A 25,642-nucleotide genomic window follows, 5' to 3' on the forward strand; every position below is an offset into this window, starting at 1 on the left:
AAACGGGTATTACGACTTGTCAGTAGTCAAATATGATCTGTAGAAAACAGCCACCTTTGGTCCCATCTTTGCCATCCAATTTGATTTATTGTAGAAAAAACATGCCCCGAGGAAAAAAGAACCCGAGAGGCAGAAGGCTTAACTTACTGAAGGTGAATCATTCGTTCCTTACTCACAAGCATGCTCATTGCTGATGTACTCATTATGGGCACTGCCTTGCAACACATAAAACTTCAAACCGACAACATTTTGTGATATATTAACACGCCATTAACCCTCCAGACCATTATCATTCAAATGTTGTTGGAGGTAAGAGTTGAACTCTGCCAACTGGTTTCCCAGAGTTACGAGCCACTCGGCATTTGGAGCAGACAGAATTTCAGATGCAATGTAAGTTGTTTTGGTGCTTGGATGATGAAGGCCTACTTCTGAAAGGCACCATCTGCCTTTGATAGTCAAAGACTGGACACGAAAGATTAATTTCACGTTTACTCGAACTTCAATAGCAATACAAGACAATTAGAACACTTGAGGGTAATATGTACAAGAATCTCAGGGGTTGCAGAAAAAGTTCTGAGGTTTCATTTCACATCATCTGCTCTGGAGACAATTAGTCCTGTTGCTATGACAACGCCGCTGAAAACTCTTCCATTGCCAACAGTTAATAGCGACCGACTAGAGGACAAGTTTTGGTCTTGATGTGATGGAACAAGTTGAAAATCAGAAGGAGGACCCACCTTCATTGACAATGCTAAAATGCTCCTCTGTGATACATTAATCTGTGATACATTAATCATAAAAGATTTGTATATATGTATATATATACACACACTCTCACACACTGACAGACCTTTCACACACGCATGCTCATCAAGCTACACACACATTCATTCACTTGCACTTGAACACTTCCTTTGTACGGAACGCATGGCTTCGTAAGAGCCACTAGAAAGTCATGCACGTGTTCTTTGAAAGGAATTTTTTTTTTGGCAACACACAAGTGCTTTGATCCGTCACGACACTGTTCTCTTGCTACGAGGAGGGGTGAAACCCAGCCGGTTGACTGACACAAAGTCAGATCGTGGGCCAATAAGAAAGTACTGATGAAGCAGGAAGACACAGCAGGGGTTCGGGGAAGGAACGCTGAGGAAGAGTTACGACCAATGAGTCACACTTCTAGGAAAGTAACAAAAAAATGAGAACGGGGCAGGGGGAGTCTCGTGGTGATCGGGAGATAAAAGCAGGGAGGAGCCATCTCTGACATTGTCGTAACCTTCATTGGGTCCTCATTAGAAAATGCTAGTTTTCAACACCTATGGTTGTGCTTTTCTCCGCCTCCCTGATTTCTATGCCCCGATCACCACCGCCCTAGTCACAGGCTCGTCACCCGCTGCATCTGACCGTCGTCTCCTTCCGAAGATGGCTCAGATGTGTACATGGCCTCTCCGTTAGTCGGCGGCGGCGGCTGATAAAAGGTCTGCAGGTGATTGGGACGTGGGCCGAGAGGGGGTCTCCCGAGGCTGTAGGGCAGCTCCAGGGCGGGCTGCTGGGGGGGGCTGGCAGGGCTGAGCTCTTCTAGACCTTCGGGACTACTGTCAGGGTAGGAGAGCGTTGGCGGCGAGGTGCGGCTGTAGAAGCGAGGAGGCGAACTACTGCGGCTGTACACTTGGGGGGAGTGGCGGGGGTAGAGATTGTTGGGAGGAGAATTAGTGTCTCGGGGAGCAAAGATATTAGTTGGGGGTGAACTTCGCGGGAAGAAACCGAGAGGCGGCGAGCGAGGGTCTCCGGGGTACAGCGGTGACGGGTTTGCATCCTGGGCGTAGATAGGTGAGGTGTCGGGATCGAGGTCAAGATCAGGGGTCAAAGGCAAAGTAAAGCCGTCGGAGTCCTCTCGGTCGCCGTGGTACCTGAGAGAGCCTCTCTCTTTTCCTCTTTTTCTCCCATCGAGACCGCCGTCATTGCCGTCAAGCAAGAAAGACTCCTGTCTGTCTACATCGACCCCTCCACGCCACACATCCAGCGCTCTGTCTTTCTGCTTGTCATTTTCTCGTTCAAATCCCGCTCTCCAACCATCTCTGTCCTTGTCTCTCTCTATCCCGCCTCTCCAGCCATCGACCCCAAAATCCTTTCGCTGCGTAATGAACGTTTCTTCCCGGTCCGTCTCTGCTCCTCGCCATGCATCCATCCTTCCGTCTCTCTTCTCCGGGAGATGAGGTTCCTCCCTTCCTCTCTCCATTCCACCTCTCCACTCAGCCACGTCCCCGTTTCTCTTTTGAGAGCTGAAAGACTCCTCCCTCGCTCTGTTAACTCCCCTCCACTCGTCCATAAGTCCATCTCTTTTGAGGAGAAATGTATCATCCTTCTCCCTGTCCTGCGCTCCTCGCCAAGCGTCTACACTGGCCTCCCTCTGTTTGACCAGAAGCGGCTCCTCCAGCGCTTTGTACAAGGGCTCGGACTCCTGCGGGGGCGGCGGAGGAGGCGGCGGCAAGGGTCTGTCTCTGTAACGATCCCGGTCTCGCTCCCTTTCTTTGTCCGTCCCTCCACCCGACTCGGCCGTGCTGCGGTGGCGGGACAGTGTGCCGGGGGTGCGGCTGAGCGTGGAGTACGGCCGAGCCTGAACATCAGGGGGGCGTGGTTGTTGCCTCTCCTGGAGCCCCCGACGACCCAGAGTGCCTTGCAGCTGCAGCCTCTCAGCATCTTTAAGCAATTCGCGGGACTCGGCATCTGCCGGTGTGCGTGCGTGCGACCAGCCATCTTGCGCGCGTGGTGTTGTGCCATGTTCTTGTTCGTGCGACGTGGAATGCGTCTCAGCACCTTGGAGGTGGTGCCTCAAATGTGGCCAACCTTCTTGTGCGTTGTGTCGAGTTGCGGGCTGCATGGTGGCCGCCCAGCCTTCTTGGGGTTGCTGTGCGTGGCGCGTCAGCGTGGCAGTGTGAGCGAGGGCCGCCCTGTCCAGATGATGAGGCCTCGCCAGGCTTCCGTAGCGCTCGGGAGGGGCGGGTATGTCGCCCGAAGGCCTCAGGTTACTTTGCACCAGCTCAGAGATGATCATCTTCTCCAGTGCAGCCGCGTCAGACAGATTACGACGCATTCCGGCGCCGGTGCCCAGATCTGCGGTTCCGTGCGGGGTCAGCAGGGCGGGGGAGATGTCATCACTCCCCATCCCGACTCCTCCGTCCTTCAGAAGGTCAGTGCTACCCACCACTCCGGCTCGGGATCCAGGCATGGCCCCCAACCCATGTAGGGTGAAGGTATTGGGAGTGTAGCCTCCGTTGAGACACACACTGTCCACTCCACAGGACTCCTGACTTTGCGACGCACCAACCTCTATGGGAAGAAACAAGAAATGTCCAATTATAAAAGAGGAAATAATATTGTGACAGGAGTAGCATGAGTAGATGTATGAGCAAATGAGTAGAGCTTCTTCCCAAAGATTTAGACTTTCAAAGGTGCATTTCAATGTGGTAAGAAACAAGAAGTTCATGTCACTACAATGTATTACTATGTATGATTAATGTGTGCAAATATGAAAGGGTGGTCTATGAAGACAACCACAGTGAGCACAGTAAAGAAGAGCTCATACTCTTGTTTCGGAAGGTTCCCACTGGTCCACGTAAGAGAGAGACACAAAGGAAAAAAAAAGTCAAAACACTCCAACACAAATATAAAAACAAATCACAAAAGTCTTAAGGTATACAGCTATGAAACAAAAAGGCATATCCACCAAGACCAAACTCTTTCTGCACGTGTCACCGGCAAAAATAATGGGATTAAAACTGGATTAAAAAAATGTGAAAAACACAAAGTATGATGGAAATTGCTTTCTCCGAGAACACAAACAAACTCACGACACCAACAATAAGAAGTAATCCATCCATATAATCTATATTCCTCTCGTGGTACATCCTGGACTGGCCGCCGCCAGCCAATGATTTGACAATCAGCCATTCACACTTAAGGACAATTTAGCATCTTCAATGATAATAGCGTGCATGGTTTTGGAATATGGGAAGAAGCCAGAATATCTGAAGAAAATGCATGCAATCATGCTAACCATGAGCCAAATTCAAACCTTAAACCACATGTACTCTATATATAGTTGAAAGACCGGACAGCAATGTCAAAATAAAGGAAGTTGACTCTGAAACCTTAATTTAATGCAAGTCTATTAAACATTATTATCACTCCTGCAGACTTGAGGACTCTCACAAATAAAAATGTGGCGAAGGGAACCACCAACTAACTCATGTACAGAAAATCAGGCCACTGAGGTTGTGACAAAGCATACCCGAGGAGGTGAAGGGTTGATTGTACCCCTGGGCCAACATGGTGTCGTAAGGAGAGGCGCCCGCGTGAGTCTGCAGGACTGGATTGGTCAGGAAATGATTCCCCAATGCAGCTGTGTGCAGAAAAGCGCCGATTACAGAATGTATACGAAAAAAAAATAAAGCAGATGCTCACCTCTGTTAAGAGGCGGGGTGCTGTTAACATCAGCGGCGATGAAAGATGACTCTGTCTGTCTTCGCACCGTGTCATTCCACATCCTCCTAATACGACTCTGGAGGGACGGAATATTTGGCAGACAGTCAAATCAGGCTTGTGTCGAGAAAAAGTCCGCCAGACACGGAGGAGGCGTGTGAAGTGGAGCGTGCACCTGTCTGTTGGCCGTGGCTCTCCGCCCCTGGCTGCCGCTGTAGCGGCTGTTGGAGCGCAGCGCGGCACCCTTGACCGAGTCCGGAGAGCTGGATGAAGAGGTTGCGCAGCACTGGGAGAGACGCAGACATCGGCCGTAGTCTTTCTGACCCTTAACACAGAGCAGCCGTCACAAAGCATCGGCGGCGTACCGGCGCAAGAAATCGATGCTCGCCTCTGAGACTGACCTTTCTGGTGAGGGTGCAGTGCAGGATGGTGATGAGGAAGCCCTGCGCTGTATTAAGAGAGGCGAAGAGGTAAGCCAGGAGGAGAGAAGGCGCCGACAAAAACATCAGGCCCGACGACCAGTTGACACATTGCAGGAAGAGCAGTGTCAATGAGCCCACCGCCCATGCCCTGGAAAGCACAAGTTGATAGAATGGATAAATGTTTTTATACAAGATACCATTCACTTCTAGACCTTGTCAAGCCCAGGAAGAAAAGAACACAAGAGCCAAAATTTGCACCCAAACAGAAGCCATCTAGAGCATTGTAACGCTACCTTAATGTGAATTTTCTGTGTGCAAGTGCAATCGTGTAACTTATCTCCTCCTTTCTTTTCAAGTTTCTCTTACAAGGCTAGCATTCATGAAAGAAAAAAAAGCCACTTTCAGAGAACATTCACGACATCCTGAAAGCTGCAATGGCCTTTACACAGCAGAAGAAAAAAAATATCCCAAAAGTGTTCCGTTTTCAATTAGTGGAGTTTAAGATGAGCTGCTCAGGAGGAAGATTAAGAGGGGAAAGACAAAAATGACTGCAAAATGTGCCTAATAAAATTGTACAATGTTTGCAAAATGCAAACATCACATCATCATTTTTAAAATAGGCTTTCATACAATACTACTGGTTCGAAATTAATCTAATTAAGAAGTATAAGCAACTATGTGTATTTACCTGGCTAATTGAGAATAAATGGTGCCATTTTACTGCATTCCGATTTTTAGGCATTCACTGCCATTTAATGGTGAGCACAGTTGACGCTTTCTATCAGAACCATGACAAACTTCACTCTCAATTTTGTGTTTAGCATGGGTATCAAATGCTCTTTGAAAGCCGTTAGCAGCGTGTAGAAGCAATAGTAGCACAACAATTTGAAGGCTTGTCACACAAAGCATACCAAATTGCTATTTCAAATCCAATTTATGAAATAAACTCAACATAAAGAAATACAAGGATGGATAACTGTTAACATTTTGCCCACAGATCTAGAGACAATTACAAACCTCAAGTTGTCATGGCGACTGGAGTCTGGCTTGAGGGCCGCAGTGTTGTGCATCTTATGTAAGGTCATCACTAAGATTACAAGGTTAAGCTGGAGACAATAACACAAACTGTCAGCGCTCTACTTTCACACATCTGTACAACGCATAATATGGTTGATTGTGCGTGAGGACAGAAATAAAAATCTCACAGTGATAATAACAGCCACGGGTCCAAGGAAACTCCAAATGAAGTAATTGTCCGTTCGCAGCCAGCAGCTGTGCACACAAACACATTCAAGGAAAAACTTGTGAATATACAATTACAATCCTGAATATCAGACTTTTGGTGGTATCGGAAATTGTGGCGTTACTAAAATAACATTGTTGAGTTTTCATTGACACAGAGTATGATGATGATAGTGACCCCCTCCTCCCCTCCTAAAATGCTTCCTCAACACCTGACATGGATTTCCTTGACCCAGTGGAGAAAATATTTATCTGTCTGATCCATAAACACACTCTCGCTTGATAACTGTATTGCGATGAACTTACAACGTTTTGGAGCCGTAGCCTCTAAAGTCAATGGCTGCAGACACAGCCACCACCAGCCCGGGTACAGAGTAGCCACTCAGGTACAAATACTTCCGCCTGGAGTTACGACCCTCAAACACCTCACGTTGCAAAATATACAGCTCCACCGCTTCCAGACACAGCCAGCAGAACACCGAGAGCAATGAGAAGTGCAGCAGCCCGGCAATGATAGAGCACACCACCTAGAAATATAAGTGGCAGAAAAGCATAATGCAACAAAGGAGGGAGAAAAAAGTTTGACAAGCACCCCGTTGAGTTTTAGATAGACAAAAACTTACGGTATATTGCGTCTTATTAGATTCGACAAGAAAGAGCAGCTCAGTTATGAGCAGGTTGGCCCACAGGTTGCAATGGATGGTGCTGTGGTCTGTGTGCCAGGGTGCCGCTTGACAGCATAAGGTAGTGAGACAGGTGGCCAAACACACCACGGCAATAGAGATGCCCACCCAGGAGACGATGTAGACCAGAAGCTCCTCTACTCCCACTCCAGACTTTAAAAATCAAAAAGAAAGAAGAGAGCACGATGAGTGTTGGATAGCTACAATGATAGAAGGACGGAAAATCGACATCGAGCACTTGAAATGCGTTTCACGACAGCCTACGGCGTTTGGAAATATCTCTCACAGCTTTGACTCGAGATAATTGAATGATTAATTAATAAACGCCTTTATTTTACAAATTAGTGCAAAAATGGGATCTGATTTCTGAACACTACGAGGAATAGTAACATTTTATCAGCCTTTCTAATTTGGGAAGCAGCAGTGTTGCCATAATTATTCAAGAGAATGACATACAAGCCTTCCAGAAATTACTCGGGATTTTTTATTTTTTAAATTTTCGGGTGATTGCTGTTGACTAAAACGTGCAATGTGAAAACATTGAACATGTACGACATGCAGTAAACATCAACATCAAGATCTAGCTGTCATTTATAATATGGAAACTACAGTCAACACAAGTTTGTGTGTTTACTTACAGCAGGTTGCTGGTACGTCATGAGTACGGCATAGCTGGACAAGTGATTGCAGGCGCATGTTGTGTGTGTATTGTTGGTGTGTAACATGCGGCATCCTTGTGTGGACCACCTGCCGGTCCCAGACACCCCTGAGGCGTTCCAGAAAGAGCAGTTGGGACCAAAGTGGTTGTCCAGCTGTGGATACCACACAAAACCAACTCTTAAGTCATCATGAATCATTCTTATCAAAGTGGCCTGCCTTTCCCAGCAGACCTGCAGGTGCCTGAGAGTGAACACCACGGGCTCAGAGAGGAAGACTCTGTTGGAGCCTCTGTGTACAGAAGCTGAGATGACGTGGGAGTTGACCACCAGGCTCCTGCGCCTGACGTCTGAGCCCTGTCCGAGTCCGAGTCCGAGCCGCAAGGTGGAGTTCTGGGTGGTCAGGAAGGTGCCCAGGTTCTTATACAGACAGAGGACCAACTTCACTTGGCCTGAACAGTGAAGGAAGAAAGCCATTTATGGGCATATCTGTCTATATTACAATTGATTATCACACTATTAATACCACAATCCATACAGTTGTAATTGTGGGTTCTTCACCGTTTGAATATTGTGATGAGTTTGCTTCATACCATTATTGCTGTACTGCTGCAGGGCCACAGCTGAGATCTGCAAGATGCTGTCGCTGTCGTAGGAGTGCGGGAACGTTAGGTCCTGTATGTCCGCCTCTGTGTTTAGCACATACACCTCCAGATCTAATCATACACACACGGGAACCACTGGATGAGGAGTTTGTTTGAAAAAGATGGTATAGTCAGCGTTCGGGACGACAGACAACCTACCGACGTTTGGTGCTCTGTCACTGAATCGACCTTCATAGAGGTTGTTGGCCAATAAGAAGGCGCCTTTCTCAACCGCGTCTAAAAGCAGTGATGCAGAGCGGGACTGGTCAGGACCGCTCATGTCAGCCCAAGATACCAGAGCCTCGGGACCCAACAGATTATCCACAGTTTGAACCACAGCCTGAGAAGGAGAAAGGTGCGATGCAATCTGTTAGTGTGTATGTTCACCAACCTTCCGCTTTTGTCAGTTTATACATTCATCTGGATTTTGATCCATGAGTCCGTCCATCCGTCCATTCTCCCAACTTGCATCCTTTCATCTGTGCACTGTACAGCAGTCCGTCTGTCATCCATTCATTCATCTATCTAGCATCATCCACCCATTTGTCCATCTGTCCAAGATCCCCTCTGTGTTGATTATTGTTCAATCTGGTCCCCCATCCGTCCGTCCTTTCATTCGTTCGTTCATTCATTCATTCATTCGTTCATCAACCATCAATCATTCCTGAAGCCATCTTCTTCATGTTTTTATCAATCGTCATCACTTTCAATCATGTCCATTTGTCCGCCTGTGTATTTATTTTCCGCCTGTCTGTCCATTCTTATTCCATCTGTGCGTTATTTGTTTCCCATTTGTCACCATCCACCCATCCATTTCTAAATCTGTCACACATCTATCTCTCTATCATCTATCTGCCCGACATTCTTACATCCTTCTGTCGGTTCATCCATTATCCCTTTTCCCATCATTTCTCACCCATCCATCCATCCATCCATCCACCTCCATCAGTGATTCATCAGTCCATTAATTTTCCATCCGTTGCTTACCTGTACATAAGCCCTGCATGTGCGTTCCCTTTTCTGCAGCTACAAAGAGAACAAACAACATCTGTGTCACACGTATCAGCGCTGGCTGACATTTGGCTCCTCTTTCCGGTAAAAGGTCAAGTACACATTGGCATGAATTTGAGGAGCAATTCACCTTATTGTAATTGCGTGCCGCAGATTCTTTATTGGCTGGTCTCAAGGCTTGAAGCTGAGAGTCCAAGATGTCCAGTAGCTGTTCAATTAGTTTTACAGACATGCTGACATCACCAGCATAGATACGTCCCCGGGTCAGGTTGACCAGCTCCCCGGCTATGTTTGCTGCATTCTCGCCACTTTTAATCTGGAGGAAGGTAGCGGTGTTCAGAATCACTTTTTATTCTTTGACATTTAAAGTGCAAGTTGCTTGTTAACATGATTTGGGCCTTTTCTGCAAGGTGTGGGCAGATGTAACTGACCTTTTGTGCAATCTGGCTGACCCAAGGAGAAGTACAATTTGAGAGGTCAGGACCTCTGGAGCTCCAGCTCACTGGCGACATCATGCACTCATATGACGCTATACCTGCAGAACAAGACACGGGCACAGACATTCAAGAAGGGTGAGTCATATGACCAAACAATTAAAGTCCATGACACGCAGATACGTATGTTGGTTCATTTGATTGTTTGACAGGTCCGCAAATAAGATGATTCACTTTTGATGGGCTCGGCTTCAAAATATAGCCATAAAACAGGATTAGGAAGCACAACGTGAAACAGTCAAGATGTCCTCCTTTCCTCTGAGGCAGGACTAAGGAAGACAGCTCCACAACGAGAGGAAGAGTTGACGGACCGTGACTGTAAAAAGTATAACTACTGTTTCTTCTCTGTCATGTGGAGTTCAATGAGAGGGCATGTGACTGCATTTCAAAGGGAAACAAGATACACACTCTCACACACACACACACACACACGTAATATAACGCTGACGTGATCAAACAAACACACACCTACATGCATCTGACTTACCCAGCGAGCCTTTGGGGCAGGGCCTCTCCACTGTCTCCCCTTTCAGAGTAGGGGGCCACTGTACCCCTGCGGCCACTCTCCCTTCGCATCCACCCACTTGCCCAGGGCCCCCGGGGGCCAAGGGGACACGTAAAGGGGGTCGGGGCGTTAGGGGGACCATGGCTGTTATTGGCCTCTGGTCAAAAGGACCTCGGTTGATGACGCCAACTGGGTGGGAGGCTGATGGTCGCACGGGAGTCAGTGCAACTGTAGCTGTGTAGGAGCGGACTGTTGTCATCAGAGAGGAAAGGGGACCTGGAGGGAGAAAAAAAAACCTTCACTTTAGGTCGGAAAGCTCCTTGCACTTACACCAATGCCCGTTCTAGATCCACAGACCTTTAGTTGGTGGGGGCGGCGTGAACTGAAGCGGGTATCTTAAAACATAATAGTTATTCCACACATAGAGCTGGTTGTCTCGAGGGTTGTAGTCTATGGAAGAGATGTACTGGTAGGGATTGGGAAAGGGTATCTGAATGGGCAACTCTTGCCCCCGGCTGGTGTCATAGGCATAAACCACCATATCATTGCCCACGCGGCCGTCCGCCTGCCCCTCGTCGTCCTGGAAGACCGAGCGCACCGCATACAGCACGCCGCAGGCCATGAAAGCGTTGCTCGCCCCACGTTTGTCAAAGCCCGTGGCCCACGTGCCTTCAAAGCGCAGGGTGTACGGGTTCACCTGGAGAACGGTGAAGAGGTGGAAAGGTGAGGAGAAACTCTGTAATATTGCTGTAGCTTATCAAATGTTGCCAGGTCTTACCTGGCTGACCACAATGCGTCCATTATTGGCTTCAGTGGAGTAGATCACCCAGAGGCCGTTCTCATCCACTGCCAGATCGATGTCTGACTTCCCTCCCCAGCGGTAAGGCGACGTGTCATGGTAGTTAGCATTGACCACCACCGCCTCGCCGCTCTTAATGCGTGTCCGCAGGTCGTACTTGACCAGGTTGCGTGTTCGTTCCTTGTTATAGAACACGGCGCCGTCGTACACCACAAAACCTGTCCCGTCTACACGACTCGGCAGTCTAGGATGAGAGCGGGAAAGCACGTCGGTTTTTAAAATGACAATTAGGGGTGTCCATTTCTCCATTAAAATACTGTGTCCGATGACACAATTTGTTGTTGTTGTTAAACACACACTCACTTATAGGTAGTGGTGACACGGTTCTGCCGGTAATCGTCCCAGGAAGCATATTCAAACAGCACCTCAGTCCTGTACGGTGTCCATGGCATAACGTATAGTCTGTCACCGGCTTGCAAAGGGTCCTTACACCACGCCCCTGACTGATGTTCTGCCTCCAGCTGAGAGGAAGGTGGCTGGATGCTGAGCAGTGATCCGGGACAGACGAAAACTGGGAGATTGGAGTTGTCAGAGAGAAGGATGTGAGAGAGAGGACAGAGGATGCGGATGGATGGATGGATGGTGGTGGTGTGTGTGTGTGTGTGTGCGTGAGAGAGAGAGAGAGAGAGAGAGAGAGAGAGAGAGAGAGATTGAAAGAGATAGATTGTGGGTGGAAACAGATGGATGCATGAAAATTGGATGCATTGGATGCAATGAGATTAAAGAAAGACAAAGAAGAGGAGACACAAAGGGCTTTAAAAACCTGTGCTGATGTCAAAAGGCAAGCAAAACACAAGACGTATAAGTGAGCGTGTGTGTTTGCGTGTGTCTGTGTGAGTATGTGTGTGTGTGTGTGTGCGTGAGTGTGCATGTGTGTCTATGCATTTGTGTGTGTGTACGTGTGGTGAGTACTATAACAGGGGACACTGCAATGAAAGTTGTGTGAGTATGTTATAGGTACATCGCCGTGTCGGTTAGTGCAATGTGAGGTAGAATCAGAGGCGCAGAGGGCGGGGCTACATTTTGCCTTGAAGTGAATGAGAGGGCAGGTTAGTTCGAGCACAAAAATTGGTCCACCCACATGTCAAAAAATAAATAGATGGACACAAACATTCACTGTTACAGTCTCACACAGCATGCAAGAAGGCATGCATACACACGCACGTACTCACATACACGCACACGTACACACGCGCACACATTTATTAGCAGTGCTTGATAGGCACACATCCAGACCCATCACACACATTTGGTCTTATTTTTCCTATGAAGATAAATAAGGGGCTCTGCCTAAAGGGGAAGAAAAAAGGAAAATAAGCATAAAGAGGATGGAAGGAAGGAAGGAAGGAAGGAAGGAAGGAAGGAAGGAAGGAAGGAAGGAAGGAAGGAAGGAAGGAAGGAAGGAAGGAAGGAAGGAAGGAAGGAAGGAAGGAAGGAAGGAAGGAAGGAAGGATAGAAATACGGAGAACAAAATAAGGAGAAAGAAAGAAAGAAAGAAAGAAAGAAAGAAAGAAAGAAAGAAAGAAAGAAAGAAAGCTATTGAATTGTTTGTGTGCAATGACATCAACCAGGAAAGAGAGAGCAAAAGGAGTAAGAGAAGAGAGAAAACAGAGTGTATGTGCTGAACCTGCATCAAATTGGATAAAAGCACAGATTCCCATACAACGAAGGATGGGGAAAAAAAACCCAGAGGAGAAATGGAAAAAGGGGAGGGGGGGGCAACATCCAGCATGACTACAAACAACGTCCTAGGGTAGGAGGAAGAGAGAGAAATGGTAAGAGAGAGAGGGGGAGAGAAGGAAGAGAGAAATTTGGGGCGAAGGTGGGTAAGGAGATCAAGATGCTACAATGTATTGTCTTTACCTTTTTGGTCCACTTCTACTCAAGCATAGGGAAAAAAAAGAGGGAGAGAAAGAAAGAGAAATCAGAGGGGGAAGAAAAGAAGAAATGAAAGGAGTCAAGAATGCAAGCGAGGAGAAAAGACAGAGAAGAAAAAAGAAAGTAAAGAAAGAATTGCACAGATTATGAGTGCCGTTCTCACAAACAGTTTTGTACCTTAGCCCCACATCCCTTCATCACCACTATTCCCACTCCACCCCCAACCCCTCCTCCTCATTCTCCTCCACCTCCCTTAAGTTCAACTCCTGTGGAGAAAAGAGAGCAACTCCTGGGCTTGGTGCGACTCTGGAAAAAAAAAAACCACACACACACACACACATGCACACGCAGATGCACATGTGCCTCTCTCCCGTGCGTGCACACACACGCACACACTCGCTCACACACACGTGCGCGCTCTCACACAAACACACACAACCACAGGAGACATACAGTTTGCAAATACAGTTCTCATTTGTTCCTTCAACTTTCTGTTTGTATTTCAAGCACACCCCCTCTCTGAGGAGAGAAAACATCTGAAGGAGGTTATAAAAATGTCTTGAAGGATTCATAGCACATGATCAAAAAGTATTGAGACACATATCATCATCACTTCTCCCTCTCTCTCTCTCTCTTCTTCTTCAAATATTTTGCATATCACGATGCTGCTAGTCCCAGTTGATTGGATTTAAAATATCTCAACCCAGACACTGCAGGTGTTTCAATACTTTTGCCCATATGGTGAATCTTTGAGTGCAATAAATAATCACATACATGTTAATATAGTCATGCTATGCTACTCTTTGCTTATTGCTCATATGAACAGTGTGTATGGTATTTTATATATATATATATATATATATATACGTATTACACCGTATGTTTATGCATTCATAGTTGCTTCCTATATATTTGTATGCTGTACATATGCTATGTATAGAAATATGCAAATGCATACTCACTGTAAGGGACACACTCATACTGGATCTCCAGATATTTGTATGTTCCAGGACAAGGGTCTGGGAAAACGTCTACCCCTGCCACCACCACACACTGCGTCCTGTTGTTACACCTGTGCAACAGTGATGGATGGAGTGAAAAAAGAAAGAAGGAGAGTGATTAATTTACAGGAAAGGAGAAGCAACGTGCTGTCCGTTTGTCTCCTCGCCCCGAGTATTGATTTGTTCTTCGAGGAAAACGCTGCTGAGTACACAGCTAATGGCGCAACCAGATTTAGCCGGAGTGATTATTGCACTCGCGCGCACACAAACACACAACAAAAGCATTTGCCGGGTGTAGTGTTTCGTCGAACACGGGTTCGGTGAGGACTATGCTGCAAACGGCAGATGCTTCCATTGATTTAGCCGTATCCAATCATAGCGACAAAGCGATTTGCATCTTTTATGAAAGACACAAAGTAGTGGAGCGAGCAGACGCGAGCGCACACACACACACACACACACACACACACACACACACACACACACCTCTGAGCCATAATCTTCAGTGCATCTGGAAGGTAACACTGCGTGTTCTCCATCTGGAAAGGCTCTGCGTCGCAAATCTTGTCGTCGGTGCGTCCATAGTTGGCGGTCTCCACCATCACCACGTCGCTTCCCGGGCAGCGCAGTTCAATGGGGTAACCCTCACAAGCCAGCTCCCTGCGCAACAGTCCGAATGGCATGGCGGCCCGGGACATGGCTGATTGGCGATGTAACAGTGAGGATGCAGGAAAAAGGAGAAGAAAAGATATTTACTTATAAAACCCATACTGTGAATGATAACTTCAAGTGCTTGCTCATTAATATGTCTGGTATGTATCTTTAAAAAAGTAAGGAAGTACCCGAGCTAGTCTGAATCCAAACACAATGGAAAAAAAACCCAAAATGTGAACCACCAGCAGTAAGATTTTCATTTTCTGACCTCATTACATCCAAAGAGGCATATTAACCCATCTAAACCCGGGTTACTAGACAAAATCCCATTAGTATTACCCCAATCTGCTGTTCACATCAAGCAGAGTGGCGTGTACACATGAAAAGGTCGTCGGCGAACGAGGATTAAAGCGCGCTCACGACGGCCGTGTGATCAGTATGCTGGCCGTGTGTCGTAACTCTCCATGGTGCTGAATGACTGATGCTTTATTAAGAAGCGGCAACAGAAAGCTTTAAAACACTCCCCATGGCCACACTTGAATTGTGCTCATATTCTTGTGTTTATGTAGGTCAGCGTCTTTCCAAAAGTTTGCAAAGATGGCCTTTCGCTTGGTTTCGGGGGTGATTTACGACCTCTGACATAGAAGGCGGGTCGATTAGTATTTTCTGTTCCACTTGAAAATCTCCGTTTTCGCAGGTGTCAACATCTTGACATTGACGCTTGCTTGAGGGGTGCTGAGGCGTACCTTGACTGGAAGGGGTGACATGAGCCAAAATAAGCACGCACACGCCCAAGAAGCACAACGACACCGCCATGCCGGGAAGGAAGAGTCGGGTTGTCACACCACCAGCCGCGTTAGGAGAGCCTGGGGAGGAAGCAGAGGTGGAGGTGAGCCATGTGGAGTGAAGAGCTGCAACTCTCTCCATCTGTGCATAATAATGATGTTTGTGTGCTCACATCTTTGCACTTGCTGGATGGATGCTGAATGACACACAGTGGGACACACATGTGAAATGCAGCAGATGGGAGGAGGGCGGAATAGCAGACAGACAGAGAGAGGAGAGCGCGAGAGAACCCGAGATAACAATTGAGCAATCGAGCAGCAAAGTCTCTCAATCTGCTGTTACCATGGTGACAGCCCAGTGCAGTCTGGGGAAGGAGGGAGCGATGGCTAGAGAGAGCGAGAGAGTGAGGGAGGGAGAGAGCAAAGAGACATGCTGGGTTTGTGTACGTCTGCATTTTTAACAGTAAATATGTGTGATGGTGTGTCGAAAGTCGGTAGTTAGCCCCCGGAGCAACACTGGCCGATGACCCACAAAACAATTGTAATCTTTCTATCCACACGCTGCATGGTGAAATCACTCACATGCATGCGCACGCACATTCACACGCATTAGGCCACTTTTCAGTAATCCTAAATAAATGATGCAGCAGAGAGAGACAATCTCCCCACCCCCCCTAAAAAAAGGAGTGGCGGCCTCCACAGCTGAATGTAGCAAAATGTAGGTGAATGTGCAATGCACCGCAGTGGACTGTTACAGGGCACACAAAATACATGATGCGTGTACACCAGAGCACGAGGAACAAGAGAAAGATGGCTGCTCAACACAAAACCCTGAATGGGAGAAAGATTGAGGCTGAACTGCATCCTGTTGCTAGAATTGTACGTGTGTGTTGTTGAAGCGTTATTTTATTTCTGTTTTAAGTTGAACTGGGTTCAGAGTTATATTTGGGCTTGTATTTACAGTATGAAAAAAAAAAGAATCCAAAACATGCTATGTGTTTTTTTGTGAGATGAAGTAAATAACGTATTCACGTTGTGTGTGCTGACTTATGACTTGTGCTTCTCTGCAACCTCTTGTTTGGTAATGACGCGAGACAGATTTAGGTCATTCCTTAACAAACGTCCGACATGCACGGGCTAGAGCAAGAGAATGTACCTAACACACACACACAGTGTTTCCAACCCTTGAGGGAATATTAGACAGATTACATCCGATTTCCAAGTTCAACCATGCTCGAGTAAAACCATGTATTCCATTTCAATGACAGCGATTTACATGTTGAACATGTTTTTTGTGCACAACATGAGCTAGCTAGCATTCATGCACACGTTGCCTCACTTTTTCAAAAACATGTTACATGTCCCAAAAAATAAAATTGCCAATCCACTGAAGTCCAATGAACCAACACAACTATAATAAAGGCCTTAGGACCACAGTGACACACACACTCACCCCTACACAGTAATAACAGTACTCAAAAAGACTCCCTCGAATGAGACCCTCTCCAGTGTTATCACACGCGCACACACAGGACACACACTAAGAATTCGAGTACACATAAATGTCTCATCTCAGCCAAAAAGCCTTATGGCGCCATGTTCTTTTGCTTGCATTCCCCACTTCTCTCTCTCTCTCTCTCTCTCACTGACACATACACATAGACTTTGACTTGCATACACACACATCCTTAAGTGTTGGTGCAGAGTAAGTAGAGCAAGGACACTGATGGGCCTTGACAAAGCCACACACCCAGTCCCCCTGTTCACAGCACGGCGCTCCCTGCCTGCAACCAGGATGCAGCCCCGGGCCACCGGCCGGCCTACTTGAAAGAGCAGCAATCTAAATGAAAAGTGTGTGTGTGAGTGGGCCTGGAGTGAAATCACACACGGCCAGGAATCCACGCGCAAAGGTGCTCACACCAAAACACACGGTGATGTTTTGCTTAGAAGTTGGCAAAATATGTCCAAATCCCTCACTGGCTGCCTTCCCCCATTTTCACAGTTCTTTAAATCAGTCAAATCCAAAGTTAAACATCATTTAATTAGAATGTATTCTTATTCTCGGTACATAGGATTTAATGTGTGGACTCTGAAAAAACATATCAAGATGTCTTCAGGATTAAATGAGTTTTCATTTATGCTTTTAATTGCTTAAAATGCAGCTACAAAAATATGAAATAGTAATTAAATAATAAACCTTACCCAGGTACAATCGAACTTTTATTACTTTGAGATTTGAACACTTTTTCCTCGTAAACTAATTTAAAGTGAAAAACAACGCTGAATCAAATCAAATTAAAATACATGCAACACAAAGAAAAAATAAATCAGCATGCAGAAAATGTGTCTATAATTAAAACTGGTGTTGAAAAAAAAGCAAGTGCCTCAGCTTTGAAAAGCAGCTCCAGTTTTCTTCTCTCTGGAGGGACTGACATTACTCCAATTGAGTCTCCAGCATCAGCAGCAACAGTTGCATTTTACTGGCACCCTGATAAATATATATTTTATTTCTTGCACGTCAATCAAGTTTAAATGTGTCCAGATTCTACTTTGCTGCTGCCACTCATTTTCTTAACAATTCCTCACCGGCATGTTCGTTTGTCTCTACTCGTGGCTCCTTGTTCTGTTTCTCTCTCATCTCAATCCCTCCTCTGTGACTACGTTTATGTGCAGTCAATAAGCTTTTTCAAAACTGAACATTGGCAGTACCGGGGTTTTTGCTTCACGTCCGTGCATCACCGATTATATCGAGTTATTCGAGCATGGGAGCAACTGTCATGTTAACAGGGTCATTTTGAATGTTTCAGAAATCAGAAATCTGACCTTAACCCGAATATTGACTCCATGTAAACGTATTTTGTATGCCGTGTCAAACTATTGTTGCAATAAGTAATGCGATGCTGTAGACGAGAGTGAGTCTTCATCAACTGCAGGGGCTTTCAACTGGATTTATACATCGTCTGTATGAATCTCAGCTACATTTGACATAATTTGGATGGGTAAACGATTCAGGAAATTAGCTGGAAAACGAATCAAGACTAAATAATGAATACATTTTTATTGAAAAAAAAATTACAATTATTTTCCATTTCCAATTTCACCGACCGCCTGCCATACCGTGACGGACCACTAGAGGGCCGCGGACCACCGGTTGACAATCCCTGATCTACTGGATCTGATTGGCCTCTATGCAAGTACAGCAGAGTGTCACAGTCATCAATTTTTGTATCTGGTACTTTGATGCAGAGACTCACCAAAATCAAACAAAACCAGTAATACCAGTCAAAACAAGGTGTCTCGTCCTTGCGACTCCTTTCACTAGCACCATTTTTGCCCGGCTTAGCAAGGAAAATAAAGTCCTTGATGAGCTAACCAACGAATAGCTATCATCGCTTATACAAGTCGCACTCGGCGTCGGTCGTAAAAACAAAAGCTGCTGGACTCAAAGCAAGTGATACGTCAAAGCCAATAAAGTCTGACTGCGGAAAATGAGTAAAAAAATGATGTCAATCACACAGGTACAAAGATTCACACCGTCATAAAAGCAAGCATAAAATCAACAGAGTGTAACTGCCTCCTCATTTGGCTGCAGAGTGCAGCATGCCCGAGGGTAATTTGCTATAAAGCACCAAGTGACAAAACAGGCGTGCGGTGCTGTGCTGTGCTGTGCTGTGTAGTGCTGTGCTGCTAATGGACGAGTGAATGCGTGAGTGTGTGAAGGGGAGTCAAAGGATGAGGGTGGGATCCAAACGTTACCAGTCTGACACCAGGAAATAAACAGTTTTTAGTGCAGCATCAAATTTATCATCCATAATATCTACACATTTGAAATGGATTTGAAATCACTCCATTGCCCTCATTGTTTGATATAGACTGAAGTGTAGTTTCACACAGTTGACCTCCACAGCTCCCGCAGGACTGAACGCTGCAGTCCCAACACTTAGGGGGCTTTAGAGTTCGTGTGTTTGTCTGGTCGATGCGTGAGTCCGGGGAATTGAGGTGTCGCCACACGTCAGTCATTTGTTTGTCACGGGCAGGAAACAAAAGGCTGCGCTCCAGGCCAAGTCGGAAGGAAGCTCTAGGACCAACATTGCGCGTAATGCAGGTCGCTGTCTGTTGAGACCTTGGTCATTTGTTGTTGGCTACAGTAGCGAGCATACAAAAATTTGAGCAAATTGCTTGCAGACATATTTTTAAAGTTGACTGCTTTTTATGACCTCAGCTACCAGGCTGCACATTATGCTATGTGCCAGTAGGGCAAACAAAAGTGATATTTGCTATCGCCACATTCCTTGTACACGTTTTTGAGACACCACCGCCTCAAAATATGCAATCTTTAAGAACATTCAACTTTATGTCATCATTTAAGCATTACCCGCATTTTGATTTTGAGAGGGGGAAAGAAAATCTACAAAATTAATAATCCAAAAATTCACATCCCCTGAAATGCCACCAGCTGGTTGGGAATCCCTGAATTATAGTTTGGCTTTCTATCTGTTGGTATTTGTTCTACTGTCTGGTGTAAGATTATGAAGTTGAAATATCTGCAGGGAAATGCAAGAAAAAGAAGAACATGTGCTACGTTTTATAAAGCTTACTCAGAAAAATGCAAGATTGGTTTTAACTCAAAATCTGTGAGAATCTGGGTGGAAGTAGCGATACACATTTTCACTACACAATTTGTTGCAAAAAACAACAACAAATAAAACCACGGTCAAAAATATTTGCTATAAATATGACTTATCTGACAAGTTAGCCCATACTCAGCTCTGTGGACATTAGCATTAACTTCACTCCTTAAAATTGCTCCCTAAATAAGTGCAGCGGAAATCCCAGAGCTTATCAATTCTGTGCAATTGGTTGACTTTTAAGTGGCTTCGAATTTCTCGACAACCCTACCAAAATGAACGTAGTGAATTAATTTGATCAATAATTTGATAAAAACTCGATTAACTCTACAAGTGACATTTTGAGTTTGCGCTCCAAATTATGTAAATTCCCAGGTCTACGACTTTGACTGTATTTACTTGAATGGGAAAAGGAGAGACTGCTAGCAATGAATGTAAACAGAAACACATATCACACAACAAGTTGCTTCTCTATTTGAGTCCTTCCTGACTGAGAAATAAACTGTTTCATATCACAATCATGAAAGCGATAGCTCATGTGAACTTCACAAGGATTTGTGATTGTATGAAATCAACAACAATGATTGCGAGCAGCAATGATTTGTTGGTTAGGAAGGGAAAATCTCTCAACACAACAGGATCATAGCGCAAGAATCATTTAGCCATCCATTAAGTGAGCTTTTGTGGATTTTGATTGGAAGATGGGAAAGAGGCTCAATTTGGCGTGATCATCGGTACATGTGTAGCCCGCTAAAATAGAGTCAGTAATGAAAAACCACTCATGAAAACCGTAATAGTTTACTTGTACTACATGTGACAGCTGCTTTGAGACAGTGCTAGAGTTTCTTTCACCTGAAGAACAACATATCGTCTCAAGGCAGCTAGAAAGTTGATTAAATGTTGATAAGGTTCCTCGCATTTTCATCAAGCTTGTAATCCTACCCCAGGCAGGCATCCTCTGAGATAACAGCACACTGCGTCCCAGTGACTCATAGCGCTTTCACAGTATCTGAAAATCTCCAGGATTTACAATATTGCTCCATTTTTTCCTTTGAGCGCTGTACATTTATAAAGCGCAGTAGCGGAAATTAAGCATCAAATGAGAAGATGCAGTGATGTGCACAGTGGTAACTAAAATCATTTCTCTTCCAGTTTTCCCTCTTTATATTTCCATAATCATTTGAGGCTTTTGGTTTAATTTGAGTGAGAGAGCTTTGATTGTTTCTCCACTTATTCAAATTTAATCAATTCAAATTAAGAATTTACAAGAGGCATGCAGGATTATAATGTAGCATTACAAAAATATAAATGACTCACTGTATCATGTCGGGATTCAAAATGAAAGCGAAGGAAAATATAATGTTGGCTTAGAAAATTTCTGCAAGATGAAGAAAATATTCAGGACGCCAAAACAATCAAAATATCTCAGTATTAATTATTAATCTTCCATGAAACGCAGGACACATAAAAATTAGATTTTGTTCAGAATTATTCTATTGACTGTTTTTTTATGGTTTGTGCATCAGTGTATGTTGTTGCAGGGAAGAGCCTGAAAATGTCACAGTATCACAAAGAGCGGAATAGTAGAGCCCAAATGTCATTGCAATAAAAAGTCTCCCTGCAGCCGCTTACACGGTCATCAAAGCTGCCGTATGACGAGAGCTGAGCTGAGCTGAGCTGAGCAAGTTCAGTATAGCTCTGGTTTGCAGGCAGATTGAATAGACTGCAGCTAGTAAATTTCTAGGTGGAGCACCTGTCGGGAGGAAAAAAAATGAAAGCAGTGTCTTGAAAGCACCACATGTTAAAGATCACCATATATAGCATATATACTTCCTTTATGCCATTGGAAAAAAAAAAAAAAGTGAATGCTTTTCATTTCGAGAGTTCAGCTGACGGCGACAAGACTTGCGTTTGAGCCCTGGAGTCACCTCATCTCTATTTATCCAGCCATAAATCACCCTCTCAGCCTTGCTAATTAACACTGTCATTCATAAACATCATTACAAGCCCGCCGGTGTTATTCTTAACTGCAGGAGCAAGAATGGTCACACTGTGAATGATGTACTTCTCTCTTTTGAGATCATTTGATTTCACAGGTTCACTAGAGCATTCACTGCATTCTATGCTCACTCGTCAAATAGACGCTAACACACACACACACATACACACCCCGCCCGTCCAATCATATTCCAGCCCCGTATGAGCTACAATGTCAATGAGCCAGAGCCTTCAGAATGACTAATGCTGGCAAAAGTAACATTCATTTGATCAACATTGCGAGTATTTTGTGAAACAAACAGATTTCAAATTTGTCCATCAATGACATCAGCATTTTCCTCCCTCAGACTGGTGGGTCCAGTAAAGCTTGTTGTAACCAAACTTTGAATAGCAAAACAGCAACCTGCACACATCAATGCATTTAATCAGCAGCATCTTTGGTGAGTATGATACGTTTTATTTTATTTTTTCATCTGATTATGTGTCGTATTATTGGGTAAAAACTGACTCTGAACTACTCCAGATGACACAGTATGTGCATTTTATGTGTTTCTGTATCATTGCTGGTCTATCTAATTGTGATTTTCTTTTTTTCTGTTTAGGGCCTTTTGCAACACGTTTGAAAAACATGAGAAATGCCAAAGAAGAATAAATAGATGCCTCCTGCTAACACAAGATGCCAGCATTTGCCATTAAGATGCCGCAAAAGCTCAGTTTTAGTTTCGATGGTTCTCAAACAAAAGGATATTGTCGCCATTATTGTGTTGTGGTGGACTCATATTCTCTGTTGACATGCTCTTTTTCATTTCAACACAAATCACTGAATATAAATTAAAATAATCACTGGGAAAAGCCACAGGTTAGTCATTTTACTATGATACTGTATAAAAGCCACATGATTTTTCCATAAAATTGAATCACCATCCAGTCTTTAGAGAAATGTATCCAATCAGATTTAATTGGAGCAAATATGTTGCGATTTTGAAAGTACTTACAGCAAAAAGAAATCCATCTCAAATGCAGTTGAGTGCGTGAGTGTGTGTGTGTGTGTGTGTGTTGCGTGCGGTGCGTGTGAGGATTTAAACGAATCGATTCTCTTTCTTTTGCGCCTTGGGTGTCGACATAAATTACCCGTACTTGAAAGCACACCTGATTACATTTTGTTTTCTCCTCCACATGCGCCATGCAGCACACACATACTTAAGTGAGACTTCAAATATCCATTATAATCAAGTTTGGATCAAAGTATAGGCACACTAGTAAAAGTAAGCTTAAAGCCATCCAAATGGAGGGAGCATTGTTATTTTTGCAAAGACAAGACTATTTCATCCAGTGCTTGTTTTGAATCTAATTAGATTGTGCAAGTGCTCATGATGTGACCAGCTGGTGAATATACGATGCTCAACTTCATTACCTTCACAAAGCGAAGGTTACACATGCAGCTAAAATTCAGGCTGACACAAGAGCAGACGTCCCGTCAGCCACTGAGCATCTCTCCCCGTTATCCCTCTCTCCTCCATCCTTTCATCCTTTGCTCGTCTGCCTCCCTCCATCCGCTGCCATGCAGGCTTGCCCAACCTCATACCTCTCTGAAATGGACATGAACTCTCATTCACTCTGAACACTCTCTCACTCGATGCTAATCTTTTTCTCGTGTGTGTTCAAATTCGCCGTCAATTGGCTAAACCGATCCTCACGGATCGAACTGCGCACGTGCAATGAGTACGCCAGACGATGCCGAGAAGGTTCATTAGCATCGCCCTCACGATGTGACGCTTTGGTGGGACGCTCTGAGACCTCTCTATCTGGCAAAGCCCGCAGGACGCTTATCTCGTGCACATTAATATTTCACAGCTTGCCTCACACTTGCACACTACTGACCTACACAGCTTAATGGCAACCAAGCCAGGCATCACATCACACTCATCATCCTCACATCTAGCTTGCCTCGCTGAAAAAGGGGTCACAAATGGAGCTACTGTGGAGTCCATCCTTGCACAATCAACATCATTTTTGTGAGATTATATGCTTCCGGGCTTCCCTAGGCTACCTGTCCAAATGGATGTACTGACCTGCATAAGTAATACACTTTTTTTTTTTTTTTTTTGCATTTGTTATTATCAAGTTATTTAGGATTTAGTCTTCACCCTGCATGATAAAATCATTAAGGGTAGAAAATGCATAGTATACCTTTGAGATTGCCATGATTGTGACAATATCTAATAGTAATTATAATAAATATGTAAATATATTTAAAATAATAATAATCATGACAAACATTTCAATATATATACTCATTTTCTAAAATAGAAACATATGAAATCAATATTTTTCTCATAATTATCCAGAGGAACCTCTGCTGTCACCCCATTGCATCGATCGCCATATATGTGCATGTGTACATTCAGAGAAAAAAGAGAGGAGAAGGAAAGAGAGAGGGACATGGAGAGGGGCGGGGTGCATCCTGATAGCTTATGTCCAGATCTTACCGTCAATTCTCCTCCTCCTTCTTCTCCTCCTCGCTCACTGCGTCTCCATCCTCCCGTTTCTCTGCTCCCTCCACTACACTGGCCGGTGCATGAAAACCAATGCAATCTTCTTTAGGCACTGGTGATGGCGGGTGATACAGCACACAGTGAAGCAGTCATTTGGGGTCCAACAACTGGGCGACCCCCCCAGCCACCCACTCCTCTTCCTCCCTCCTCCACTGATGAGGGCTCTCTACTGGACCTCCGTCCGTCCACTCAATGACGTCCCCGCTGCACTGTGCGTCACGTCTGTACCCTCATTCCCACGGCGTTCATGCCCACGGACGCCACGGGCTGTCGGCCTTGTTGTATATAGCTCCGATCAGGTTTGTGGCATGCAAATACCCAACCAAAGAAAAACATGAGCCGCAGAGCCCGAGTGGACCTCTGTCGTTATCTAGACTTCAGCAAACCCTTGTCCTCTTGTTGTCATGACTGCGGATCTTCCTCCGACATTGTTCCAACACATGCTTCTCTGCACTTAGAGCCAAAAAGCGTCGACGTGAAAATACATCCTCGACGAATTGTGCAGCCAAATCGCAACAACGAGGGCGGATACCGCGTGCCTTATAATAAAAAGAAATGTGCCAGTTGAGTTAAATTAAAAGCTACTGATATTCTAAATGAACGCGCACACATAAACAGCTGGAACGTCAGAGGCTATGATTTCCCGCTCCTGGCATCGCCTTGCGTCCGTTCGTCCGTCCTCTATTCTCCGAGTGCGCGCCCTCGCTTCATCCGCTGGTTCGCTTGTTGCGCGTTCTGTGCTCGGGAGCGCGCAACGCCTGTTTCTCGTGCGTGCGTGCGTGCGCTGCGTGCGTGCGTGCGTGCGCTGCGTGCGCTGCGTGCGCTGCGTGCGTGCGTGCGTGCTTGCGTGCGCGCGGCGCATGAACTGAGCAACAACTGGGCAATAACGAACTGCTGTGGAGACAAGAAATCGTCATGAAACCCAAAACCTGCTTCGTGTACACACTTGTTGCTATTTCACAGGTCATCAAACATGTACGTTTTCTTTATGAACATTTTAGCTACATTTTGGTTCATCTGACTCTGTACTTGTACTTGTTACACAATTACCATCTCAAATAATAATTGTCCACCAGCAGTGGACAGAAAGTGCCTGCAGGGAAAACAAACATCAAGTTAGGCAAGCAAAAAAAAAAAAGAAAGAAACT

At 45.2% G+C, this 25,642-nt stretch overlaps 1 protein-coding gene across 2 annotated transcripts; it reads right to left on the minus strand.

Moving 5' to 3' along the window:
• Positions 1-67: 67 nt before the first annotated feature.
• On the minus strand, positions 68-25,182 carry adgrl1b (adhesion G protein-coupled receptor L1b). 2 transcript variants are annotated; one of them, XM_085912108.1, is made up of 24 exons: positions 24,429-25,182; positions 15,275-15,394; positions 14,361-14,574; positions 13,836-13,945; positions 11,299-11,506; positions 10,915-11,179; positions 10,494-10,833; positions 10,119-10,412; positions 9,569-9,672; positions 9,268-9,453; positions 9,114-9,152; positions 8,286-8,466; positions 8,076-8,198; positions 7,717-7,934; positions 7,465-7,638; positions 6,767-6,979; positions 6,450-6,670; positions 6,107-6,173; positions 5,919-6,007; positions 4,881-5,049; positions 4,655-4,765; positions 4,462-4,558; positions 4,289-4,399; positions 68-3,327 (listed from the first exon to the last, which is right to left on the minus strand). In XM_085912108.1, the coding sequence occupies exons 2-24, from the start codon at positions 15,342-15,344 to the stop codon at positions 1,373-1,375; spliced, it is 5,559 nt and encodes a 1,852-aa protein (XP_085768234.1). In that variant the 5' UTR covers positions 15,345-15,394; positions 24,429-25,182; the 3' UTR covers positions 68-1,372. The 2 variants fall into 2 exon arrangements, with proteins under 2 accessions (XP_085768234.1, XP_085768233.1); XM_085912107.1 differs by having other exon boundaries at positions 4,655-4,804.
• Between the last annotated feature and the right edge of the window lie 460 nt (positions 25,183-25,642).

This window comes from Syngnathus leptorhynchus, chromosome 5, assembly GCF_054491065.1.
Source record: "Syngnathus leptorhynchus isolate UIUO chromosome 5, UIUO_Slep, whole genome shotgun sequence".
NCBI lineage: Eukaryota > Metazoa > Chordata > Actinopteri > Syngnathiformes > Syngnathidae > Syngnathus > Syngnathus leptorhynchus.

Excerpts from the sequence above, each read along its gene's own strand:
- adgrl1b (XM_085912107.1), bottom strand. The coding sequence starts at position 15,344 with ATGGCGGTGTCGTTGTGCTTCTTGGGCGTGTGCGTGCTTATTTTGGCT. Across the intron at positions 6,174-6,449 it reads GGCTACGGCTCCAAAACGTT|CTGCTGGCTGCGAACGGACA; the intron begins GTAAGTTCATCG and ends TTGTGTGCACAG. Across the intron at positions 3,328-4,288 it reads TCAACCCTTCACCTCCTCGG|AGGTTGGTGCGTCGCAAAGT; the intron begins GTATGCTTTGTC and ends TTCTTCCCATAG.